General features: G+C 41.1%; 1 protein-coding gene across 4 annotated transcripts in view; it reads left to right on the forward strand.

The window, feature by feature from the left end:
* DIS3L2 (DIS3 like 3'-5' exoribonuclease 2) overlaps positions 1-23,614 on the forward strand; it is a 321,890-nt gene that overhangs the window by 200,988 nt on the left and 97,288 nt on the right. For 3 of the 4 annotated variants that reach the window (XM_032480492.1, XM_032480495.1, XM_032480496.1), the window contains 2 exons: positions 12,293-12,430; positions 19,792-19,904. In XM_032480492.1, coding sequence (XP_032336383.1) covers positions 12,293-12,430; positions 19,792-19,904 — 251 coding nt within the window. The remainder of the gene's footprint in view (positions 1-12,292; positions 12,431-19,791; positions 19,905-23,614) is intronic. The other variant, XM_032480493.1, reaches the window with a different exon arrangement.

Below are 23,614 nucleotides of genomic sequence, written 5' to 3' on the forward strand. Positions count from 1 at the left end.
CTTCCATGGGACTTAGGGTGTCTAAGCCAGCTACTTTCCTCACATCATCCAAGAACTACCTAACTCTGAAATATGATCCATGCTGACCTACAGGCTACCCACCAGAGAGCCAAGAATTGCTTGAAAGCGTTTACTGCAAGGACACCATCAAAAAGGAAACTGATCTCTCAAATAAAAAGATTACCAAAGATTAGCAGTAGAGGAAGGATTCCCAGGTGGGGAAGACAGCTGGACCACATGGATATTCTCCATTTGGACATTCACTTCCTCCTTACTAACCACCACTTCCTCTGCTCACTGACTCTTGGAACTGACAGGACTTGTTACCCTTTTGGTCCAAGTATGGTGCCCATAATCCTTTGCTTAGTATCTCAAGCACAACTGAGACTAGACTCAAACTTTTGAACAGGCGTTTACTAAGGGTTAGAAGCAGAAGGAAGATCAACAGAGAGTAAAACAAAGCATCAGGAATTGTCCTACTCTCCACTGCTCCTGGATCCAGGCCCACCTCAGGTTCCCACCTGTCCCCACACTGTGAGCATCACCCAGGCACCCACACCTCAACGTCTGCCCTTCAAAAGTCAAGACCCGAGAGGTTCTAGAAAGAGGCCATAGGCCGGCTTCTTTCGTTCTGCATTTCCTTTCTGAGGACTTGCCCCTTCCCAGGAAGAGTAACATTAGGAAGGTTCATTCCCTCCCTCTAGAGAAGACCATGCCCATGCCTTGCCCTGCAGGCCTCCAAACGAGAGTTGTCTTGTCAGTACAGTGCAGCGGCAGCGTGATTGCTGCATTCTTACAGGAGCCAGTGATCGTTTGGTTGTACGTCGACAGAAGACCTAGTCTGCTTGTCTCCTGCTACATACACAGCATCCACGCCCAAGGTGACTTAGAGCATTACATCACATGGTGCTCTGCACCACTGCTAACCTTGCAGGGGGTATTCTACCATGACTTGCAATCCTTAGCCCGAGTTGGAGCCCACCTTATACCCCACACCCTCATGGACCCCACACTGACCAGGGGATAGAAAGACTGAATCCTTGGCTCCTGTCACTTAGGTCACTGGGTAGGGAAATAGGCTTTACAATCAGTCTTACTTCAAGCGCCGTGGGGAGAGGACCACAGCCCTTTGCTCTGTGGACCTGCTGAAGTTTCATCCCTGTCCTGTCTCACAGCAGGGCCCAAGGGGACAGACACAACTCCTGTGTATTCTCCCGAGGCCCTCAGAGGGCAGCCTGGCTCATGCCTGCTTCTTCCTACTGGGCCATTCCTTCCACCTGTTCTTCTCACTCTGAGTTGTCTTTCTCAGCTTTCTAGCTACTGGCAGTGTAATTGTTCTCCTGTTTCTTTTGGACTTTAGTTTATCTCAGACACAGCACTTTAGTTTAAACCCCATTCAGCCCCTCATATTCCCTTAGCCCATCAGTTATGCTACTCCCTGTTTCATCCACTTCAGCAAGCTGAACCCTGAAATGCCATGTCTCAAATGGATGTCCTTCCTCAGCATTAAACACTACTACAAGAAGCAACTCCCACTTAACTAGAAAAATTTAATCTGTTAGCTGTGGGAAACGCATGCCACATGTAGCTTAAAAATAAGATCTATGTGCAACATTTAATTTAATCAAAAATTATGTTTAAAATCTGTTCCTTGTAAGAGGAACCCCTGATAACTCTTTCATAGATTTTGGAAAAGAAAAATTCCACTTCAGGGCGGTTTTCTACTTGGATGCATTTCTGGGTTTTGTCTCTGACGTCTTTATGATGCCCACTGTATCGAGTGCTAGTCCTCCTACGCCCCTCTTCTATGTGAAATCATTTCTAAGCCTGGTTTTGTAACACTGATCTTTCCTCTTGCAGTTGCTTATGTCAGAGGGCATTCTGACCTCAGGCAAGTATCAGGCAACCCAAGTATCTGATTTCAAACAAATCCTATTTTCATAGTATGGCCCCTGATAATGAACCTGGGAAGGGAAATGGAAAATTCTGTAGAACTGTCAGGTCATAAGGAAGTGTATGTCATCTCCATTCATTTGGGACATTGGTGAGTGAACAATTTTAACTGTCCTTATTGTATGGTCATTTTTTACTGAATCGTACCTTGACTCAAAAAATCCAAGTAGCTGAATAGTCATGCAAAGCCTCTGGCATGAAAGTGGGCTTCTGGGATGCTTGCCAATGAGTTCCTGTTTTGAGGACACAGAATCGAAGTGGAAAGATTAAGTGGAGAGACAGCTCCACCCCTCTAAGTCTTATTCCTATGTTCCATTCAAATCTTGCTAGCCTGATTCCTGTGGGGTCTGGGCTTTGGAAATTCTCTTTTTTCATGGATGTCTCAGTGCACCTTGTTAAACCAAATTTGGACTGTGGCCTGTTCATCTGCTTCCAGCTCTGCTGATTGGTTCCAGTTTCCTTGCTCATTAAAGCCAAGATAATCTGGCACCCACCACTCAGGCATCCTCAAGTATCTGGCACCAAGGTAAACCTGGAAGCCAGCTAAGAAGTCTCAGTGATCCAGCACACTCATTGCATGGTGAGAGGCAGTTGTGATCCCAGAAAGAGCACTGGAATAGGAGCAGAACTGGGTTCTTGTCTCCTCTTTGCCTCTACTGCATCATGTGAGTTTGGGCATGTCTGTGATTTCTCTGAAAATCTCTTCCCCCAGCTATATGGGTGTTTGAACTAGAAAATTTCTCAAGTGTCTTGCGTTTCCAAAATACTGAGTATTAAGGAGCAAAGCTCCACTTGTGCCTGTTGTTGCAAAAACACAACCTAGCCGTAAAGATACTAGCAATAACTGCCTAAAGTTGCATGTGCTACTGATGCTTTTCCACAAAAGTAGAGAGTATGACAACAAAATAAGAAGGGCACAGTCCATATTCTAAGGGTAAGAATTAACCTCTCCATGCCTCACATTTCCCAGTCTGTAAAACAGGGATGATAATGTCTAATTTAAAATTGCCTGGAAGATTAAATAGATAATCCCTAGTACTTAGAACTGTGCCAGACAAAAAGTAAGTGCTCACGGAAAATTATTATTAATATAAAAATAGAAAGATTAAAATTGACCTGGAATTTTAGTAAGCTTATGCTGAAATAATAAATATTCAATTACTGTTCAGAAGTCAAGGTGGGGACAGCATGGAGAATTCAGACCCACAGATACATAATCACCTGATTTCTGACAAAGGTGTCACTGCATTGTAGTGAGGAAAGGATGGTTTTATCACTAAAAGGTGCTGGATCCATTGAATATCCATATGGGAAAAAAAATGAATTTCGACTTTGATTCACACTGTACATAAAAATCAACTTCATGTGGCTCATAGATCTAGGTGTGAAAGGTAAAACATTAATACTTCTAGAAGTATTAACACTTCTCTGGAAAATAACAGAAAAATAGCCTCATGACCTTAGCAACAGTTTCTTAAGTAGAACACAAAAAGCATTAACCTTAAAGGAAGAGAGTGATAAATTAGATTTCATTAAATTTAAGAACTTTTCATCAAAAAACACCATTAAGATAATGAAAAAGCAAGTCACAGAGTAGGAGAAAATATTTGTTTCATATATATATATGAAACTATATATATTCATATATATATATATCCAGCAAAGGAAATTAAAACCACAGTAAGATATTACTATGTTCCTACAAGAATAGCTAATTTTTTTTAAAGCTGACCAAATATAGTAGAGTTGTGGAACAATTAGAACTTCCATACACCGAGTAGGAGAAAAATTAGGTACAACCACTTTGAAAAACTGTTGTATAGTATATAATAGAGCTGAACAGATTCATTCTCCAAAACCCAGCAGTTTCCTCTTTGATAGATACCCAATAGAAAGGAGTACGTATGTACAAGAATGCTCATGGCAGCATTATTCATAAGAGCAAAATACTAAAAATAACCCAAGTCTCTATCAACAATAAAATGGATAAACTGTGATATAGTCTTACAATGGAACACTCCACAGCAATGGTACAGAATAAATTCAAAACACAACATGGTGTCTCAAATGCATGTTCAGCAAATAAAGCCAGTTATACACACATAAAATACATACTGTACAAATCCATTTATGTAAAATGCAAAGATAGGCAAACTGGTCTATGATTATAATTTACAGAGGTCAGGAAAGCAGTTATCTTTTGTAGCTATAGACTGAGGCGGCACAGGAGGAACTTCTGGAATTCTGGTTATATCCTATTTCTTGAACTGGCAGGTGATTACCTAAATGTATTCACTTTGTAAAAATGTATTCACTATATAAACCTTGAGCATACATATGTATTTTATGCCTCAATAAAAAGTTTATTTTAAAGAGTAAAGGAGCACACAAAAAATGGAAACAACCCAAATGTCTATCTACTAATGAATAGTTAAATAAATGTGATATGTGCACACAACAGAATATTATTCAGCCATGAAAAGAAATGAAGTACTAATGCAGGCTACAACACAAATGAACCTGTAAAACATTATGCTAGGTGAAAGACAGTCACAAAAGACTGTGCACATATTGTAAGATTCCATTTATATGAGATGTCCAGGATAGACACATCTACAGAGACAGAAAGTAGATTAGAAGTTGCCTATGGTTAGGAAGATTGGGGAGAAATAGAGAGTGACTGAAAACAGATGGATTTTCTTTTGGGGGTGTTGAAATGTTCTAAAATTGATTATGGTGATGGTTGCACAACTCTGAATATACTAAAAAAGCATTGAATTTTGCACTTTAAATGAGTGATTTGTATATGAATGAAATCTTGATAAAGCTGCTATGACACCAAAAGACAAGGGATACTGTAGAATGATTAAAACCCCTTAGGAAAAGGCTGTCCCCTGTGGCCCTGTAGTATGATAGTTAAGAACACTAATACTGTAGTCCAACAGTGTTCCGAATCCAAGCTCTGATGTTTGTTAAGTGTGTGGCATTGGGCAGATCATCTAACCTCTCTGTGCCTGTATGTCTTCATCTGTAAAATATGAATATTAATAGTATCTACCCCATAAAACTTTTGTGAAGATGATTCATTTAATCAAGAAATATTTGAGTATCTTCAATTTGCCAGGTCCAATCAGTAATAACTGTTGTTATAATCAGCCAGAAAGTTTTGTATCTACAGAGTCTTTACTTCATTTTGGTGATGGAGGTGATAAGTAAATTTGAGAGTATATCCTGAGGACAGGACACCTTTGCCCTATTGTAACCACACCAGCAACTATTGCAAAATGTGGAAGAAATGTTCATTTTAATGACCCTAAGTTATTAATATTGAATTATATTCTGCTATTAAGAAAAGGAAATATACAATACATTTACTTATAGAGGATTTCCATCCAGAAGTACTAAAACTATAAACAATTGATGATTAAAGGGTTGACACTCAGTTACCTAGAAAATTTAGCAGTTCAGAATACTTTATATGAAAACTGAGTTTATGAATAAACTGGAAAACTAAGTTGTAACCACAGTTGGTATATGGATAATTCAAAAATAGTAAGTGATCGTTGGTTACAGGAGTGCATGACAGGGTTTTTATTTCAATAAGTGTGTATTGTCCCCATAAAGGAGTCACATTTAGTCATGCTGAGAATACTTTATTCTACTTAGTGATCTTAAAATGTGTGTTCTTGCAAAGTTAATGTATAATCATTTTTAACTGTTGCATTGAGAGTGCTTGTAAACTCCAGGAGTTGAGAAAGAACCATTTATAAGTTAGTTATCTCATTCTAAGGGACAAATCCCATAAAGTAAGGGTGAAAAGCTTAGTTTCTGGGAGTCTGACTTGCCTGGGGCTCAGTTTCCTCATCTGTAGGAAGAAATCTATCTCATGGCTTTGGGAGAACCAAATGAATTAATACAAATGAAGTGCTCTAAAAAGCAAGCAGTTGATGTGCTATTGTGGGATAACCAGTACAGTGGATTCATATCATAAGCATACATAAATCATGAATATAATTTTTTGTTAATTTTTGTGAAGCCTTGGGGAATTAAAAAACAGTTTCTAATTAATGCAAAGAGATTAATTAATGAAAACGAGTAATTGAAGAGCTGATTTTGTATGGTGAAAATAACAGAGCAAAAAAGGCTTCCCTAGAGTGAGAGAAACACTACTAAGGGGTTTTATCAAGGTGAATATGAAAGTTGCTTTAATTTCAGCTGAAAGGAAGGTTAGGATTGGATTAAGAAATTTTTTATAACTATTTTTTATTGAGTTATAGTCAGTGTACAATGTTGTGTCAATTTCCAGTGTAGAGCAGATTTTTCAGTTATACATGAACATACATATATTCATTATCATATTCTTTTTCACTGTGAGCTACCGCAAGATCTTGTATATATTTCCCTGTGCTATACAGTATAATCTTGTTTATCTATTCTACATATGCCTGTCAGTATCTACAAATTTCGAACTCCCAGTCTGTCCCTTCCCACCCCCATCCCCACCCCCTTCCCCCTTGGCAACAAGTTTGTATTCTATATCTATGTCTGTTTCTGTTTTGTATTTATGTTCTTTTTTTTTTTGTAAGATTCCATATATGAGCTATCTCATATGGTATTTTTCTTTCTCTTTCTGGCTTACTTCACTTAGAATGACATTCTCCAGGAACATCCATGTTGCTGCAAATGGCATTATGTTGTCATTTTTATGGCTGAATAGTATTCCACTGTATAAATACACCATGACTTCTTTATCCAATCATCTATTGATGGACATTTAGGCTGTTTCCATGCCTTGGCTATTGTAAATAGTGCTGCTATGAACATTGGGGTGCAGGTGTCTTTTTGAAGTAGGGTTCCTTCTGGATATATGCCGAGGAGCGGGATTCCTGGGTCATATGGTAAGTCTATTCTTAGTCTTTTGAGGAATCTCCATACTGTTTTCAAAGGTGGCTGCAACAGCCTGCATTCCCACCAGCAGTGTAGGAGGGTTCCCTTTTCTCCACAGCCTCTCTAGCATTTGTCATTTGTGGACTTTTGAATGATGGCCATTCTGACTGGTGTGAGGTAATACCTCATTGTAGTTTTGATTTGTATTTCTCTGGTAATTGGTGATATTGAGAATTTTATCATGTGCCTATTGATCATTTGTATTTCTTCCTTGGAGAATTGCTTGTTTAGGTCTTCTGCCCATTTTTGGATTGGGTTGTTTGCTTTTTTCTTATTAAGTCGTATAAGCTGCTTATATATTCTGGAGCATGGTATTGGTACAAAAACAGACATATAGACCAATGGAACAGAATAGAGAGCCCAGAAATGAACCCACAAAGTTTTGGTCATCTAATCTTTGATAAAGGAGATAAAAATATACAATGGAGAAAAGACAGTCTCTTCAGCAAGTGGTGTTGGGAAAACTGGACAGAAGCATGTAAATCAATAAAGCTAGAACACACCATACACAAAAATAAACTCAAAATGGATCAAAGACTTAAACATAAGACAAGATACAATAAACCTCCTAGAAGAAAACATAGGCAAAACATTATCTCACATACATCTCAAAAATGTTCTCCTAGGGCTGTCTACCCAAGCAATAGAAATAAAAGCAAGAATAAACAAATGGGACCTAATGAAACTTGCAAGCTTCTGCACAGCAAAGGAAACCATAAACAAAACAAAATGACAACCTACGGAATGGGAGAAAATTTTTGCAAAAGATGCAACTGACAAATGCTTGATCTCCAGAATATATAAGCAATTGTTGATAACAACATTTTGTGACTAGGCATTGAAATGCACATAGATGTTTATATTTAAAACGTGCTGAAAATTGAACATCTCTTTCACATTTGGCTTTTAAGAGACTGGTAATTATGTTTTGTTAATAGAGGGGCTTTTTTCCCCATTTTGTTATATTGAAGTATACAGTCGTATCAATTTCTGGTGTACAGCATAATGTTTCAGTCATACTATACATACATATATTCCTTTTCATATTCTTTTTCATTATAGGTTACTATAAGATATTGAATATAGTTCCCTGTGCTATTCAGTATAAACATGTTTATCTATCCTACGTACAGTAGTTAGCATCTAAAAATCTCTAACTCCCAATTTATCCTTTCCTACCCTCTTTCCCCTGATAATCATAAGTTTGTTTTCTCTGTGAGTCTGTTTCTGTTTTGTAAATAATTTCATTTGTGTCTTTTTCTTTTTAGATTCCACATATAAGCAATATCGTATGGTGTTTTTCTTTCTCTTTCTGGCTTACTTCATTTATAATGATGATCTCCAGGTCCATTCTTGTTACTGCAAATGGCATTATTTTATTCTTTTGTATGACTGAGTAGTATTTCATTGTATAAATACACAACAACTTCTTTATCCAGTCATCTGTTGATGGACATTTAGGTGGTTTTCATATCTTGGCTATTGTAAATAGTGCTGCTATGAACATTGGGGTGGACTTATCTTTTCGAATTAAAGGTCCCTCCAGATTTATGCCCAAGAGTGGGACTGCTGGATCATACAGTTAGTTTATTTTCAGTTTTTTGAGGAATCTCCATAGTATTTTCCATAATCGCTGTACCAAACTACATTCCCACCAACAACGTAGGAAAGTTCCTTTTTCTCCACATCCTCTTGGGCATTTATTGTTTGTGGACTTTTTAATGATGGCCATTCTGACTGGTATGAGGTGATACCTTGTAGTTTTGATTTGCATTTCTCTGATAATTAGCAATATTGAGCATTTTTTTGATGTGCCTATTGGCCATTTGTATGTCTTCATTGGAGAATTGCTTATTTATGTCGTCTGTCCGTTTTTGGATTGGGGGTTTTTTTGTTGTTGTTATGAAGTTGTATAAACTGTTTATATATTCTGGAAATTAAGCCCTTGTCAGTCACATCATTTGCAAAAATTTTCTCCCATTCCATAGGTTGTCTTTTCATTTTGTTTATGGTTTCCTTTGCTGTGCAAAAGCTTGTTAAGTTTAATTAGGTCCCATTTGTTAATTTTTGCTTTTATTTCTATTGCCTGGGTAGACTGCCCCAGGAGAACATTGCTAAGATTTTTGGCAGAAAATGTTTTGCCTATGTTTTCTTCTAGGAGATTTATAGTGTCTTGTCTTATATTCAAGTCTCTAAGCCATTTTGAGTTTATTTTTGTGTATGGTGTGAGGGAGTGTTCTAACTTCATTGATTTACAAGCAGCTGTCCAGTTTTCCCAACACCACTTACTGAAGAGACTGTCTTTTCTCCATTGTATATTTTTATCTCCTTTGTTGAAGATTAGTTGACCAAAACTTTGTGGGTTCATTTCTGGGCTCTCTATTCTGTTCCGTTGATCTGTATTTCTGTCTTTGTGCCAATACCATGCTGTTTTGATTACTATAGCTCTGAAGTATTGTCTGAAGTCTGGGAGGGTTATTCCTCCTGCTTTGCTCTTTTTCTTCAGTATTGCTTTGGCAATTCTGGGCCTTTTGTGATTCCTTATAAATTTTAGAATTATTTGTTCTAGTTCTGTGAAAAACATCCTGGGTAATTTAGTTTGATGGGGATCACATTAAATCTGTAGATTTCTTTGGATAGTATGGCCATTTTAACAATATTAATTCTTCTAATCCAAGCTCATGGGATATCTTTCCACTTCTTTGAATTATCTTTAATTTCCTTAATCAGTGTTTTGTAGTTCTCCACGTATATGTCTCCACGTATAAAGTTGAAAGACTTCCTGCTAAAATCTAGGACAAGACAAGGATTCCCACTCTCAACCACTTCTATTCAGCATAGTATTGGACGTCCTTGCCATAGCAATCAGACAAGAAAAAGAAATAAAAGGAATCCAAATTGGAAGAGAAGAGGTAAAACTGTCACTTTATGCAGATGACATGAAACTATACAGAGAAAACCCTGAAGACTCCACACAAAAACTACTAGAGCTGATAAAAGAATTCAGCGAGGTAGCAGGATACAAGATTAACGTACAGAAATCAGTTGCATTTCTTTACACTAACAATGAAGTATCAGAAAAAGAAAGTAAAGAAACAATTCCTTTTAAAATCACACCCCCCAAAAAATTTAAATATTTAGGAATCAACCTGACCAAGGAGGTGAAAGACTTACACGTGGAGAAATATAGAGGCTTTTTTAAAATAGAAAAATCCACAAATGAGTGTGAAACATGCTGAAATTTCATTTTCAAACATGTCTTTGGGAAACCGGTCTGCTGGGATCATACAAACATCCCAGCACTCCTGCAGGTATAAGCAATAGGTTCCTAATGCTAGGCATACACAATGAATTTCTTAAGTAGTGGCAAAAGCCTCAGGCTGTTACAAACTGGAGTCAGATTTTTGGCATGGAAATAGTTGTTTCCTTTCAGCAGGGGTATGCCTAGTTCCTGCTACTTCATTTACTGAGCTCACCTTCATAGAACTTTTCCTGCACAGTGCTTTAGTTGCCATTATCCTCCAGGAGAGTTGTCCAGTGAGCTGCCACCCACTCTTGCTGCCTCCTGCCCAGGGTTGCCAGTGGTGCTTTTCTCTTGCCATGTGATGGGGAATCAGAGATAAGGGGTGTGGCTGGGGGGGAACACAGCATTTTGTTAGTATGTCTTTAAAAAAAAAAAAACTGTAAAACAGATAAGATATAAAAATTAAAATTTACATAGAGCCAGAAAAAGTCATAATCTTATTACTCAGAGAAGATCATTATTACCATCTTGATGTATTTCTTTCTAGACATTTTTAAGTGAGGTTTACATTTTTTATTTTATACTTTTTATCTTTATCCCTTTTCCAGTCTTTGAACGCTGGAAACATTACAAATGTGTATGCTGCAGAAAAGAACAGCCCCCATATCGTCAGCCTCCGAGATCATCACTGGGGACGTTATCATTCTGCTCCTTCTAAGCTGTGATCCTCTCCTGCCTCTGTTGGCTTGTCTTTCTTTTGAAACTTGTAGCTAGTTTTACTAACTGGATTTTTCCTTTTTAAACTTTTCTTCCCTTGGCTTCAGTCCCTACAAACTTTTTTTTTTTTAATTTTTGGAGAGAGAATGTTGAACATGCACAAAAGTAGACAGAACAGTATAATGAACCCCCTTGTTCCCCTCTCCCAGCCCCGGCAACCCTGAAACCAAGGCCAGTCTGCCCCATTCACACCCCACCCACCCCACCCCGACTCCCAGCTTTTATTATATGGACCTGCTAACTTCATAACTACCTTTAAGGGTCCTCCTTGGCCCTTCTGACTCCACTCTTTTTTTGGCAGCGAGGAAGGACCAAATGCCTGCCCTCCTGCTCTCAGAGCTTCTCGTGAGCCTGTGCTCAGCTCTGTCCCAGGCCTGACCGGCTGACCTGGGCTTTCCCCACTCCTGAAACGCCCGGAAATTCCCAGACGCTGGGCGTGCCAGCCTCACATGTTCAGCTCCTCATTCTCTTTCCTGTTAATGAAGGAGGCCATTGCTCAAATCATTTGGAAGGGGAAAAGTGGAATTTACTACCTGGGTGTTCCTCTTCCATGCTGTTCATATAAATTTAAACTTAGATTCCTGAGAATTAGATTGAACATGACAAAAATTGCTGTGTGGGCAGTTTAGTTGAGTACTTGCAGATTGATAGAGCCCTTTGTAATAATGAAGGAAAAAGGTTCTCTAAGCTGCTTAGTTCCAGAAGGTGAGCTCACCAGTTGAGGAGTTTGCAGCCAACACTGCTCATTAACCCTTTTCCGGATGGCAAAAAGAAAATACAAAAGATAATCCACAGAGTTGTCAAATCCTGGCCTTCCAGAGGACCTAAGAAATCATCTTGTACAACCCCCTCCTCATGCATGGGACTTTCCACTGCACTCAGATTTACTTGTCTCAGAATTTTTTATACTGACTCCTTTTAAGCTTATGAAATATTCTCAAACCATCACCACATCATGGCCATGGACTACTGCCATGGCTTGCTGTACCAGTGGTCAACTTTGGTGTTTGATTACATAACCCAATACCACACAGAACTGGAAGACGTCAGAGGTTGAGTTGTCCTTCTTACCTAGCAACCCAATCAGTTTCCACCAAAGTCAGAGGGAATTTGCTTACCCCAGCTAAGAGATGGAGTTTGTTGTGTGGCCACAAGGTGATCCAAGCCTAATTGTTTCTCAGCTATGGAGTCTGTCTCTAAAATTCAGTGGGACTAAACTAAGGCCAAGGCCTGCATCCCGGCTGGATATGCTGGCCTGTGTGAGGCCCTCTCACTGCCGGGGATGTCTGGACAGCAGAAAGTCCCTTTCAGTCCTGTTGGTTAGATTACCCTGACTGAGCTTGCAGAACACTGTTTTCTCTCTCTCTTAAGACTCATGTTGTTGGGAAGACTGGCCACAGAGTCAGGAGGGTGATCCAGGCAAGAGCAGCGTGTTCCCATCGTGTGGACTGGATGGAAACCAGTGTGTGGGACAAGAAATCCAGCATCTGTTGAATGTCCTTGTGTCTAGTAGGTTATGCTTCTTTTCTTCGTCTACCTTTGTTTACTAAACGTATCATTTCACTGAAGGATTGATTAAGTTTATTTGCCTGACGGTGCCATTCCTGAGAGATCCTGGTCTTCTTCAGGCTCATTGTTTTCAGTCCAGTATCACCTTCGACTGCATTAGTAGAACCATGGTTTGCAGAATGAAGGAGCTGACAACATGAGAAAGTGAATGTGGCATACTCAGTGAATGTCACTTCTCTGCTTAAAACTCCCCAAGTGGTTTCCCATCACATCTGAAATAAAATCTAAATGCTTCATCCTGGCCTATCCAGGCATGTCTCATTGGGGTCCCATCTACCTCACTGGCCTCCTAGCTTCCAATTCGCCTCTCCGTTCCCATCATCTTTCTATTCCTTAGTTGTAGCCAGCGTGCCCCCACCTTTGACCTTTGCTCTGGTTATCCTCCTGCCTGGGATGCTCTCCCCAGGGTCATCATGTGCCATGGTTCTTTGCAGGCACACAGGTCTCAGTTTATTTCCTCAGAGAGACCTTTCCAAGCTAAAATCCCCCTCATCCTCATCACCTCACCCTGTTTTATTTTCTTCAAAGTCCTTTTTGGTTTTTAATATATATTTTTATTGAAGTATAGTCAGTTTACAATGTTGTGTCAATTTCTGGTGTACAGCACAGTGCTTCAGTTATATAGGAACATAGATATATTCATTTTCATATTCTTTTTCTCCGTAGGTTAATATAAGATATTGAATGTAGTTCCCCGTGCTATGCAGTATAAACTTGTTGTTTATTTATTTTATGTATGTTAGTATCTGCAAATCTAGAACTCCCAATTTATCCGTTCCCACCCCCTTCCCCCACTGGTAACCATAAGTTTGTTTTCTATGCCTGTGAGTCTGTTTCTGTTTTGTAAATAAGTTCATTTATCTTTTTTTAGATAAAATATCAATTAATATGTGGAATTCAAAGTCCCTTTTACTATCATAAGTAATCTTACAATTTATTTGTTTGCTTGTTGTCTTTCTCTCTCCATGAGAATGTGAGCTCCACAAGAGAAGGGACCTTGTCAATCTTGGTTGCTTATATGTCTAGAAAAGTATCTGCCACATAGTAGGAGCTTAGTAAGTGTTTGTTGAATGGCTAATTGAGTGAATGAGGTGGTTATTAAGAGCATGTTTGGAGGAAGATGTTGAGGATTATGAGTTGAGTCAATCCAAGCCACATGGATATTAGCCTGAAGGAGAGAAGATCTAGGGGGCTACATGCTAACTGTCTAAACATTTAAAGCTGGTGCTGTCCCAGGAGTAGAGCCCAGCCCTGCTGGAAGAGATCTGCCACTTCCCTCATTTCTTGAGGCCAGATTGCTCTTCTCTGAGGGGCTGGCCTTGTTCTGGGCGGCCCCAGGGGGTAGAACTGGGCAGACAAGTGGACACTCTAAGAAGATGTATCTTGGTTTTAAAGGGAGAGATTTTTTTACATTGTTTGCTGAGGCTGGAGTGGACTGCATGAGCAAGTAGTGATTTCTCAGGCACCGCAGGTGTGCAAGCATAAGTTGGACACACTCTGGGAAGACCTGGTGTGGGGAGAACTCTGCACAGTTAGACCAGGCAGGGTTTCCAACCCCTGTCAACCCAGAGTGGCAACATCTCCCCTGTGTGTTTGGTTTTTTCTTAGTCATTCAGTAAATATCCTATACCAGCAGTGTGTGCAGGCTTTTCCCTGCCCTTCATGCTGGCTACAGATGAGGGGGAGACACCTTGTGACCTCCTTGAATAAGTCGTGTCCGGTGGGTGGGGGAGGATGTAGGGAGGGTAAAAGGTGCTATAGGAAGACACAGAGGTCGGGAGGGGGATCCTGGTCCAGGTCATCAGGGAAGGCCTGCCAAAGGGAGTGGGCTTTCCACAGTGGTCTGCAGGCCCAGTGGGCGTCGCCAGGGAGAGAGACTGGAGAAGAATACCCTGCGAGGGAGAGCAGTGTGGAGCCTGATAGGTTTGAGCAGCTGAAGAAGTTCTGGTGCAGTGACTGGCACATAAGGAGTTAGGGCCAGGAAAGTTGAACATGCTCAGGGCAGACTCACACGATAAAGAATTTTGTCACTGTCGCCTCTTTGTGAAGCAGTGACAGAGCACAGTGCGCAGAGGGAGGAGAGGAAGAACCCAGGCGAGGGCCAGTAAGGCCTGGGAAGCCAGATGGCGACATGCTCATTGCAGTAGGGGCCCGGCAGGGTTTACGCAGTGAAGTGACAAGGAGGCTTGTATTTTGGAAGAGACATTATCTTCAGTGTGGGAAATGGGTTTGAGAAATGGCAGGGAGAACCACACGGAGGTGTTAGATCTTCCTTTAAAGAAATGATGGTGGTCCTGGCTGAAGTGGTGATGTGTGAAGAAGAGAGACAGATTTGAGAGATATTCAGGAGGGAGCGGTCAAAGAGACTGATCACTGCAGGCTGAGAACAAGCCTAGGTTTTGGAGGGGTTTTGGCGGTTGTGGTGCCTTTTTTGGTTTGCTGAAGTGTGAGTGTGAGATGCCTGGGGGACAGCTAAGTGGCAGTTCCCAGTGGACCCTTGTGTATATCATTCTAGAGCTCAGAGAGATCTGGGCTGCTGGCCCAGACTGAGGAGACCAAAGCACAGAGATGATGCTTGATCTCTTGAGAGTGGATGAGACAGTCCAGGCTGAAAGAGTGGAATTGGAAGCGCAGACAGCCGTGATGAGCTTGAAAGCACGCCAACATGTAAGGGACAAGGAGAGGCAGAGGAGCCTGAGAAGGGGCAGCGACAGAGTCAGACACCCAGAGTGGGGCCTGGAGCCATAGGAATGGTGTCTCACAGAGGGAGAAGTCACCAGGCCTCAGATGCCCTATAAGGGCAGGCCAAGACAGTCCTAAAAATGTTTGAACACTAGAGACCTGGACAAAAGCAATTATTTTTTGCTTTTGCTAAATGAGGCACATTTAGCAACATTGTTCCCCTATATGCTGGATTAAAAGGAGCATCCTCCTGGGTCATGAGGTGCCTCTGTCACCACTGTCCAGTCTCAGCAGAGGGTAAAAGTGAACTCAAGTGACCTAAGTCTGGAAGGCTCTGGTCTCACTCCTGGTAAAGGAAGCCTGACGCATTCCCACCTGTGGCAGGCATAGCCCTTTCAGTCGCTTAGGACAGTCAGTCTGCCACTAGCTAATGATGCCTAGACACTAGGATTTAAAAAGGAATTACTAAATCTTAAGGGCTTAAAATTAAATACAACTGGAGTTGACAGCTTAGTGGTTGTTCTGTAATCAGTCCTTGTTACGAGTGGCTAAAAAGATAGGCAGTGGGAACAGGGATGTAGCTGTGAGCAGGGCTGGGAAAAGTCTCTGACAGGACTTCTGAATCCATAGCCAAGAATGTGACTTCTATTGACTCATAAGAGGTAGGGAGGGACTTTTCAGCTGTGACCCACTGAGCTGAAAAATTGAGTTGTGTCATCTTGTCCTGGAGTTACTGTGACAGTGGTGGAGGGCAGGGGATGATAATAAAAGGAACAAAAGCTCCGAATCCGACCTGGTTTTGCATCCAGAGTTCCTTGCGTACTAGCCAGGTAACCTTGGACGAGTGACATGGAACTTTTCTGAGCCTCAGCTGATTCATCTGTGAAACACGATTTATACAGCTATTGTCAAAGCTATTTTCATGTGTGTGGAGCCCCTGGCGCAAAAGAGACAGTAAATAAGTGGTCACTGCTGCTCTCCTTGTTATCATTTTTATGATCATCATTGTCAACATTACGTTCATGGAGTTTTTATAGAGTACAAAGCACTTTCACATGTTCTTACTGAAGTAAAAACAGATTTCAGCTCAACTTGCTCCCAGAGTGAGGTTTTGCAGCCTTCCTCTGTCATAGCACTAGTAATATCACATTGTCACCACAGCGGACTATCTGCCAACCTCATCAGACTGTGAGCACCTTAAACAGAGGGCTCGCCTCTTTTGGCTGCCCAGAGCTGGAATAAACTAGTGGCTCCCTTTCCATGTATCTCAGATCCGTGTAAGGAAACACTTTCTTGGGACCAGAGCTCTTCAGAAGTAGAGCTGGTGGCTTCAAGATGCTAGCTCCCCACCCTTGAGGATGTGTCAGGGGCCACCTGGCAGGGATGCTGTTGGGATGTGGCTGAACTGACTGGGAGGCTGGCTTAGAAAAGATGATTCTTAAGCCCTGCTATATGTTCTTATTAGTGTTTTAATTGGATGAATCCATTCTGGTGTCCACTCGAGCATTTGCATCTGTTTAAGTTTGCGGGCCCTGTGCAGACGTGGCTGGCCTTGGGGACTCTTCTTCCTCCATTTGCACAGCTCCTCAAAACTCACAGGACTCACCTCAGACTTAGTAAATAAAAAATTTTTAATACAAAAAATATTTTCAAGAATACTTTTATATGGGAGACAGTACTTTTTCAAACATCAAATTGGTCCTAGATGTTTTGGCAGCGTATACTACATAACCTTTTGGATCTATATTTTCTCTTTCATAGAATAAAAACTTCAGTGCCTCTACCTCAAGAGTTCTGCAAGTTCACATTATGTAAATATATGAAATAAAATATTTACTTAGGGTTTCCATAAAAAAGGTCCAAAAGAGAGAATAAGAAAGCTTCTCTTCCTTGGTTTTAGAGGCTCTGCTGGGAATTCTGAGTGAAATTTAAGCCTTTCAAATATGTTTTGATTGGCCCCCTTTGTGTTTTATCTCCTGTAATGAACTCTTTGTCAGTTTGTCAATTTTGACTCAGGACAGAAAGTTCATGTGTAGTAACAACACACAGACTGATTTTTAAATTATGGTTTATTTCATGATGTAATAATCCTCTCTCTTTTCCTTTAGTCAATATTTACCTGTTAGGCCAATACATTATAATTCTAACTTCAAAAGGAGGCACTTTATTTTACCTTCTCCAAGTGTTGGTTTTAGATACTTGTAACACTGAAACTGGGAGTTGAACTGTCTGAGACTCTTGGCCACATTCTCGTAAGGCTGAGTTCCTCGATCATCGTGGGGCTGGTTTCCCTGCTCCCAGTGACCCAGCCGCACAGCTGCGTGGCTCACAGAGTGAGGCAGCTGAACTTTGAGCCATGCTGGTTTTCCTCAGCCTTCCAGACAGCCTCTCCTCTGTGGGAAATAGATCTGTTGTATTATCCCATAGCAGCCAGGATTTCTTAGATGGACTTGAGTTTTCCTTAATGTATTCATGTTACAGGACTGGATGGAAAAACCCAGTGACTTCCCTGTAGGAGGGTGGTCTCTGAGTGTGAGACAAATGAAAATGGGGAATCTGAAATTCTTTTCTTTCCCTGAACCTCTTATTTTAACTCCAAGTTTAAACATTTTTCCAGTTTAAAAACCAAGGAAAGAATCATCCCCCAGTGAAGAAGAAAAAGGAGAACAATAAATAGCTGCAAATTTTACAAGTAAAATGTGAGATACCTTAAGACTGATTATCCAGGTAACCAGAGGATAAAGTGGTGATGTGTTAGTAAACTCCTCTGAGTCAACTTGGGTTTCAGTCAGGATTCCTTCAGTGAGTCATAACTGAAAGGAAATTGATTGCCTCATGAGCTGCCAAGACCACAGGTAGGCTAGTTTCTAGTTCAGCTGAATCCTGGAGTTCAAATGAGGTCATCATGATTCTCCCTTTGTTTCTTAGACCTATTATTTTCTGTACTGGCATCATTATGTGGCAGAGATGTTTCCTGGGAAGCTCCAGACTTATTGTCCAGAGTCCTGGGAGAGAGACCCCCTTTTCTGAAGTCCGTATCAATCCCTGGAAACAGGCTCAGAATAAATCTACTTGGGTCACATGCCTCTGCCTAGACCAGTCACTGTGAGCAGGAACAAGGTACAGTGGAATCCCATCAGGCATATATTTAAATTATAAGCAAGTTCACCTTTGGGCTTGTATCATCACTGTTCTTCTGTCTGCCCATGATGCTTGCTGTCTTCAAATTATGTGCTTGTTTTACATGTGTACTGTTCTTCATATTCGATCCATTTTGTGCATTTTTGTGTATATATCTTTGTGTGTATTTGTGTGTTAATCACATATACTACATTTGATAGATGATTTAGGGGATGTTCAAGAGTAAATCTTAAATTTATAACCTAACCAGCCCCCCAAGCCTACTTTAGGTGCAATTCCACCAGCCTGAGTCATCTGACCATCTCTTTGGCAGGAGTGATAGAGAAGGCAGGGCCTGTTGAAAAAACAAGTCCACCAGGAAAGGAAAGGGCAATTCTAAAAGGGAAAAAAGTAGGTCTTTTACCAGAATGGGAAAGGCTACAGGCAAACAAACCAATTGTTGATACATTCACTTATTGAGTGCCTGCGGTGTGTCAGGCATTCTTCTAGGCACTGGCCTCCAACATTGGACTTGACACAAAAGGCTCTGCCTTCCTGGAGCCTGCACTGTAGGGAAAGGTGAACACGTGAGCTGGTAAAGATGTGCTGTGATAACTGATGGTGATGGCAGCCTTGAGGAAAAGACCATGATAAGCATCTTCAGTAATGGATTAGCTGCTTTAACAGTACAAGTGGAGGAAACAGGGGGCAGAGAATCTCTTCTTGTTCTGGGTTTCTCTTCAACTGGCCCTTATAAGGTAAGAAAGATTTTGATAGGCAGACCATGTTGTGATTATTATCCCACGTGTAAGAAAAAGCATAAGCCAAGCAAGCATCTGAATGGGATGAGGTAAGATATATTCTGGGAACGGAAAGGTTTCCCATGACAACCGCATAGAGAGCATGTGGAGATGGGCCGTAAGTCTAGCCAGGTAGACTGGGGTGAGACCATGCAAGGGCATGAATAGCAGCCTAAGGAGTGACATCACCAGATCCATGATTAAGATGATTATTAGCAACAGTGTGGAGGCCAGGTAAGAGGGGCTGGAATCAAGGTAGGAAGGCCAGCCGTGAGGCTGAATAAAGGCTGTGGCCAGAACAGACAGGAAGGGCAGAGCTTTCAGAGGCAAGAATCTGCAGGATACAGGGATTAATCCCCTCTAGTGAGCTGAAAGGATTTGTTCATCATCCAAGTCTTCTTTTGCAAGTCTGCTGATGTTTACTCAAAGACAGAAGCCTTTAGAAATGGGAAACATCTTGTAAAAATGGTTAATATTGTTAATTCGGGATAAAAATCTCAACACCAGTTGGTATATGATGAAAAAAGTAACAAAAATGAACACTCAGCGGATAGATGGAGCGCTCAGCAAGACCGAAAATGGCAGCCTGTACTCCGCCCTGTGGCCTCTGGGAGTGACATGTATTCTCGGGATGGAGTCCCAGGAGGGATTGCCCTTGCCTTCCATGCCAGGCTGATCAGCCTTCTTGTGTATTTACAGGCAATTTTGAAGTGGGAGTTCACATCGCTGACGTCAGTTACTTTGTTCCTGAGGGATCCAATTTGGATAAAGTGGCTGCTGAGAGAGCTACAAGTGTCTACTTGGTTCAGAAGGTAAATGTCTCCAATTTCTTGGACTCAAAAACGTGCTTCTGTTTAGTCATCTTCCTTTGTTTATTTCTCTTTAAAAAATTATGAGGAATAGCAATCTTGTCAGAACATCTTTTCTCACGTCTAATATGATCTTTAAAAAAAGATTTTCCCTGGGAGAGTGTTTGCCCTCTGTTGTTGTGTTTTCCTGTTAGGCCTTTGTATGTTTAAGACAAACCAAACCGAAGCGTTCCCAAGGCAAGACGCAGGTACTCATCTCAGGCCCTCGGACCAGCCCTAAGTAACTCAGACAAGTGGTCAGATTCAAGAGGAAATGAGGAACTTTCAAACTGTTGTTGCAGAGCGAGGTTCAGCAAATTCAGCCTGTACCAGTCACCATTTTTATAAAGTTTTGTTATAATACAGTCACCCATTCATTCATGTGTTGTCTAAGGTGCTGACACAGTGCTCTAGGAGAATGGAATGAAAATGTACTAGTGGCCTTTTAAGAAAACGTTTCAACCACTGTTGTAAGGGTGCAGGCTAATCTGCTCTCATAACCAGTGTACCGCTCTGGTGGGCGTGTTGGTAATGCAGTTTTGCATGTATGGGGGCAGAGGGGATATGGGAAATCTCTAACTTCTGCTCAGTTTTACTGCAAACCTAAAACTGCTCTGAAAAAATAGTCTGTTTTTTAAAAAAAAAAATGTTGAGAAGTGGGAGAGGAAGGGGCTCCTCTAGGACTTAATTATAGCCATGTCCTTCAGGGGCTGGAGATCCTGTTACCTGTGGCCCAACTTTAGCTCCCCCTGTCTTGCTCAGGCAGCCATTAACAACCCATGGTGGAGGGTGTCCTGTATGGAGCTGTCTACTCCCTCTCCAGAGGGTGCTCGCACAGATGTGTGTTGTCCCAAACAGAAGCCAGAGCTGTCATCTGTTAATCCAGTGGAGGCCCTCCCTAGGGAAACCTAGCACTTCCTCTCCCCTGCCCCATAACAGTACTTTCGGGACCATTACAACCTAGAACATGTAATCAAAATCCTAGAGCTCTACCTGCTCCAGGAGAATTGGACATCTGGTCTCTTCAGGGCTTCAGCTTTGACTTACCAACACTTGTTGGACGGCCTGAGGCTGGGAGCCTGAGTATCTTCTAGCTTGTGACACCTGGGAATGTCACAACTAGTTGGCGTTGCTTTACTAGGAAGGATGTGAGAAAGACAGAGAACCCAACTCTCATCTCAACAATCTGTGCAATTCACCAGGATGGCTAAAATAAAGACAGATAATACCAAGTATCCACAAGGATGTGGAGTAGTGGAAACTCTCACTGCTGCAGGAAAGGCAAATTGCTACAACCACTTTGAAAAACTGTTTGACAGTGTTATGGACTGAATGTTTGTGTCCTCTCCTCCCCCTTGCCAAATTCATATGTTGAAATCCTAATATGATGATCTTAGGAGGGGGGACCTTTCAGAGGTTATTAGATCATAAGGATGGAGCCCACATGAAGGAGATTAGTGCCCTTACAAAAGAGACCCTAGAGAGCACTCTCATTACCATGTGAGGTCACTACAGGAAGGCACCATCTATGGACTAGGAAACGGACCCTTACTCGACACACAGTCTGCTGTCACCTTGATCTTGGATTTCCTAGCCTCCAGAATAATGAGTAATAAGTGCATGTTGTTATAAGTCACTCAGTCTATGGTATTTTTGTCATAGCAGTAATAAGACAGGCAGTATCTTTTAAAGTTAAATGTGTATACATACCTTCTGGCCCAGCAATTCTACTTCTAAGTATATACCTAACAGAAGTGGGTACATGTGTTACAAAAAGAATGTGTAAGAATGTTCATTGCAACACTATTCAAAATAGCCAAAAAAGCTAGAAATTATTCATTACCCTCAATTGTAGAATGAACTAATGATTTGTCGTATAGTCACACAGTGGGATGCTATACAGCAAGGAGAATGAACGGATGACAGCTCCACTCACAAACATAATGGTGAAAGAAACCAGACACAAGAGTACACACTGTATGAGTCCATTTATATAAAGTTCAAAAACAAGCCAAGATAGAAGTCAGAATAGTGGTTATCCTTGAGAGAAAAGGGCCTGAGTAGTTATTGAACTTTAATGATCCTTGATCTGGGCACTGATTACATGAGTGCTCAGTTTGTGAAAAAGCATCAGGCTTTTTCTTTATGATGTGCACTTGTGTATGTGTGTGTGTGTGTATGTGTGTGTGTCTATATGATACTTAAATAAAAACACATGTTTTTATTTTGAAGCTTTTTGGGGGTGACTTGCATTCCACTCTGGCCCCTTTTAGTATATATACCCAGCCTACTCAGGCAAAGGAACCACATCAAAATCCAGGTACCTCACTCACTGCTTGGCTTTCCTGAGAACACAGCTCTGTTATTTGTACGTTGACTACACTTAATATAACCTCAGGTTGAGACATTTCATCCACACCTCCTGCCTGAAAATACAGGTGGCCAAACCCAGCCTTTGTCTGGCCCAAGACCTCTTAGGGAAAGAAGATGAGACTTTAAAATCCCTTTTATCTACAAAAACTGTAATGTTATGATGGAAAGAGAAATTGTAGTAGCAATCTCTTAAACCTTAAAGGCCACATGAAGAAAATAAAATGTTCTCCCCATACAGAAAAGTTTAACTCTGCCCTTCAGATTTGAATATTTAGGAATTTTAGACGCAGCTAGAAGTTCTTTTTAGCAGGTGGCTTTCTCTTATCTAGCTGCTGCATTCTTCTTTTATAGCCAGGAATTAGGTTTCAGAATCAAAAAATGAAAAAATAAAATTGGATTAAATAACTAAGCAGATTTCCTTTTCTCTTCTCTTTACTCTAGTTTCATGATTGTCACAGTTCTAGGATTTCTCTTTGGGACTGTAGAGTTGGGGCTCTTCTCTTAAGCTCTGAAAGTGGGGAGCTGGATGGAGGAAGGGCCCACGTGCCTCCGAGTGGCTCCAGGCTCCGGCTGCCCAGCACTGCCCCCAGCTTGGCAGGAGTGAGTGGCGCCGGCCCACAACCTTGGACAGCAGCAGCTGTGCATTCTGATTCCTTTGAACCACTGCTCTGACCTTTCTTCCTACTCATTTTTGTTTCTTAAAGGACTGTGTCCAGGAACTTTCCTGCTGTTTCCACTTTACTTTGCCTATAAAGATCTTCTTAAAAGCTGGATGAGCTGCTTTCCCCCTCCTCCAGATTCTCTCTTTCTCATTTAGCAGAACCATTTCTCCCAATGTCATCAGATGGGGGAAGGAGTGTGTGTGTTGGGGGGTGGGGGTGCCAGTTGATTTCCCACCTATGGGGAATGTAGCACTGGTTTCTTTTCATTCAGTGTTACTGACTTACAAGGAACTGATGTCATAGTTACAGTTTAAGCTTGATTTGGGAAATTAGCCCATAGATTAGGAGAGTGTACAGTGAAACAGATGTTGCCTCCAAATACCATGTTACTGTCCAGATATCATCCCACTGTCTTTTAAAATGAAGTTCTTTTTGTTGGGGTTCTACTCACACTAGTAAGATTTGGTTACTTGTGTTAACAATAGGGCGCACTCGGGAAGAAAGATAAATTTATATATTGTCCACTTAAATCCTGTGAAAAAACATTTTCTTTTTAACAAAAGATAGGTCTCTATTAGGGTAAAGGACAACTGTCTGCCTGAACTTAGGCCTGTCCTTCTTAGAGGACATAACATCCAT

This window comes from Camelus ferus, chromosome 5 (assembly GCF_009834535.1).
Source record: "Camelus ferus isolate YT-003-E chromosome 5, BCGSAC_Cfer_1.0, whole genome shotgun sequence".
In the NCBI taxonomy this organism is placed as follows: Eukaryota; Metazoa; Chordata; class Mammalia; order Artiodactyla; family Camelidae; genus Camelus; species Camelus ferus.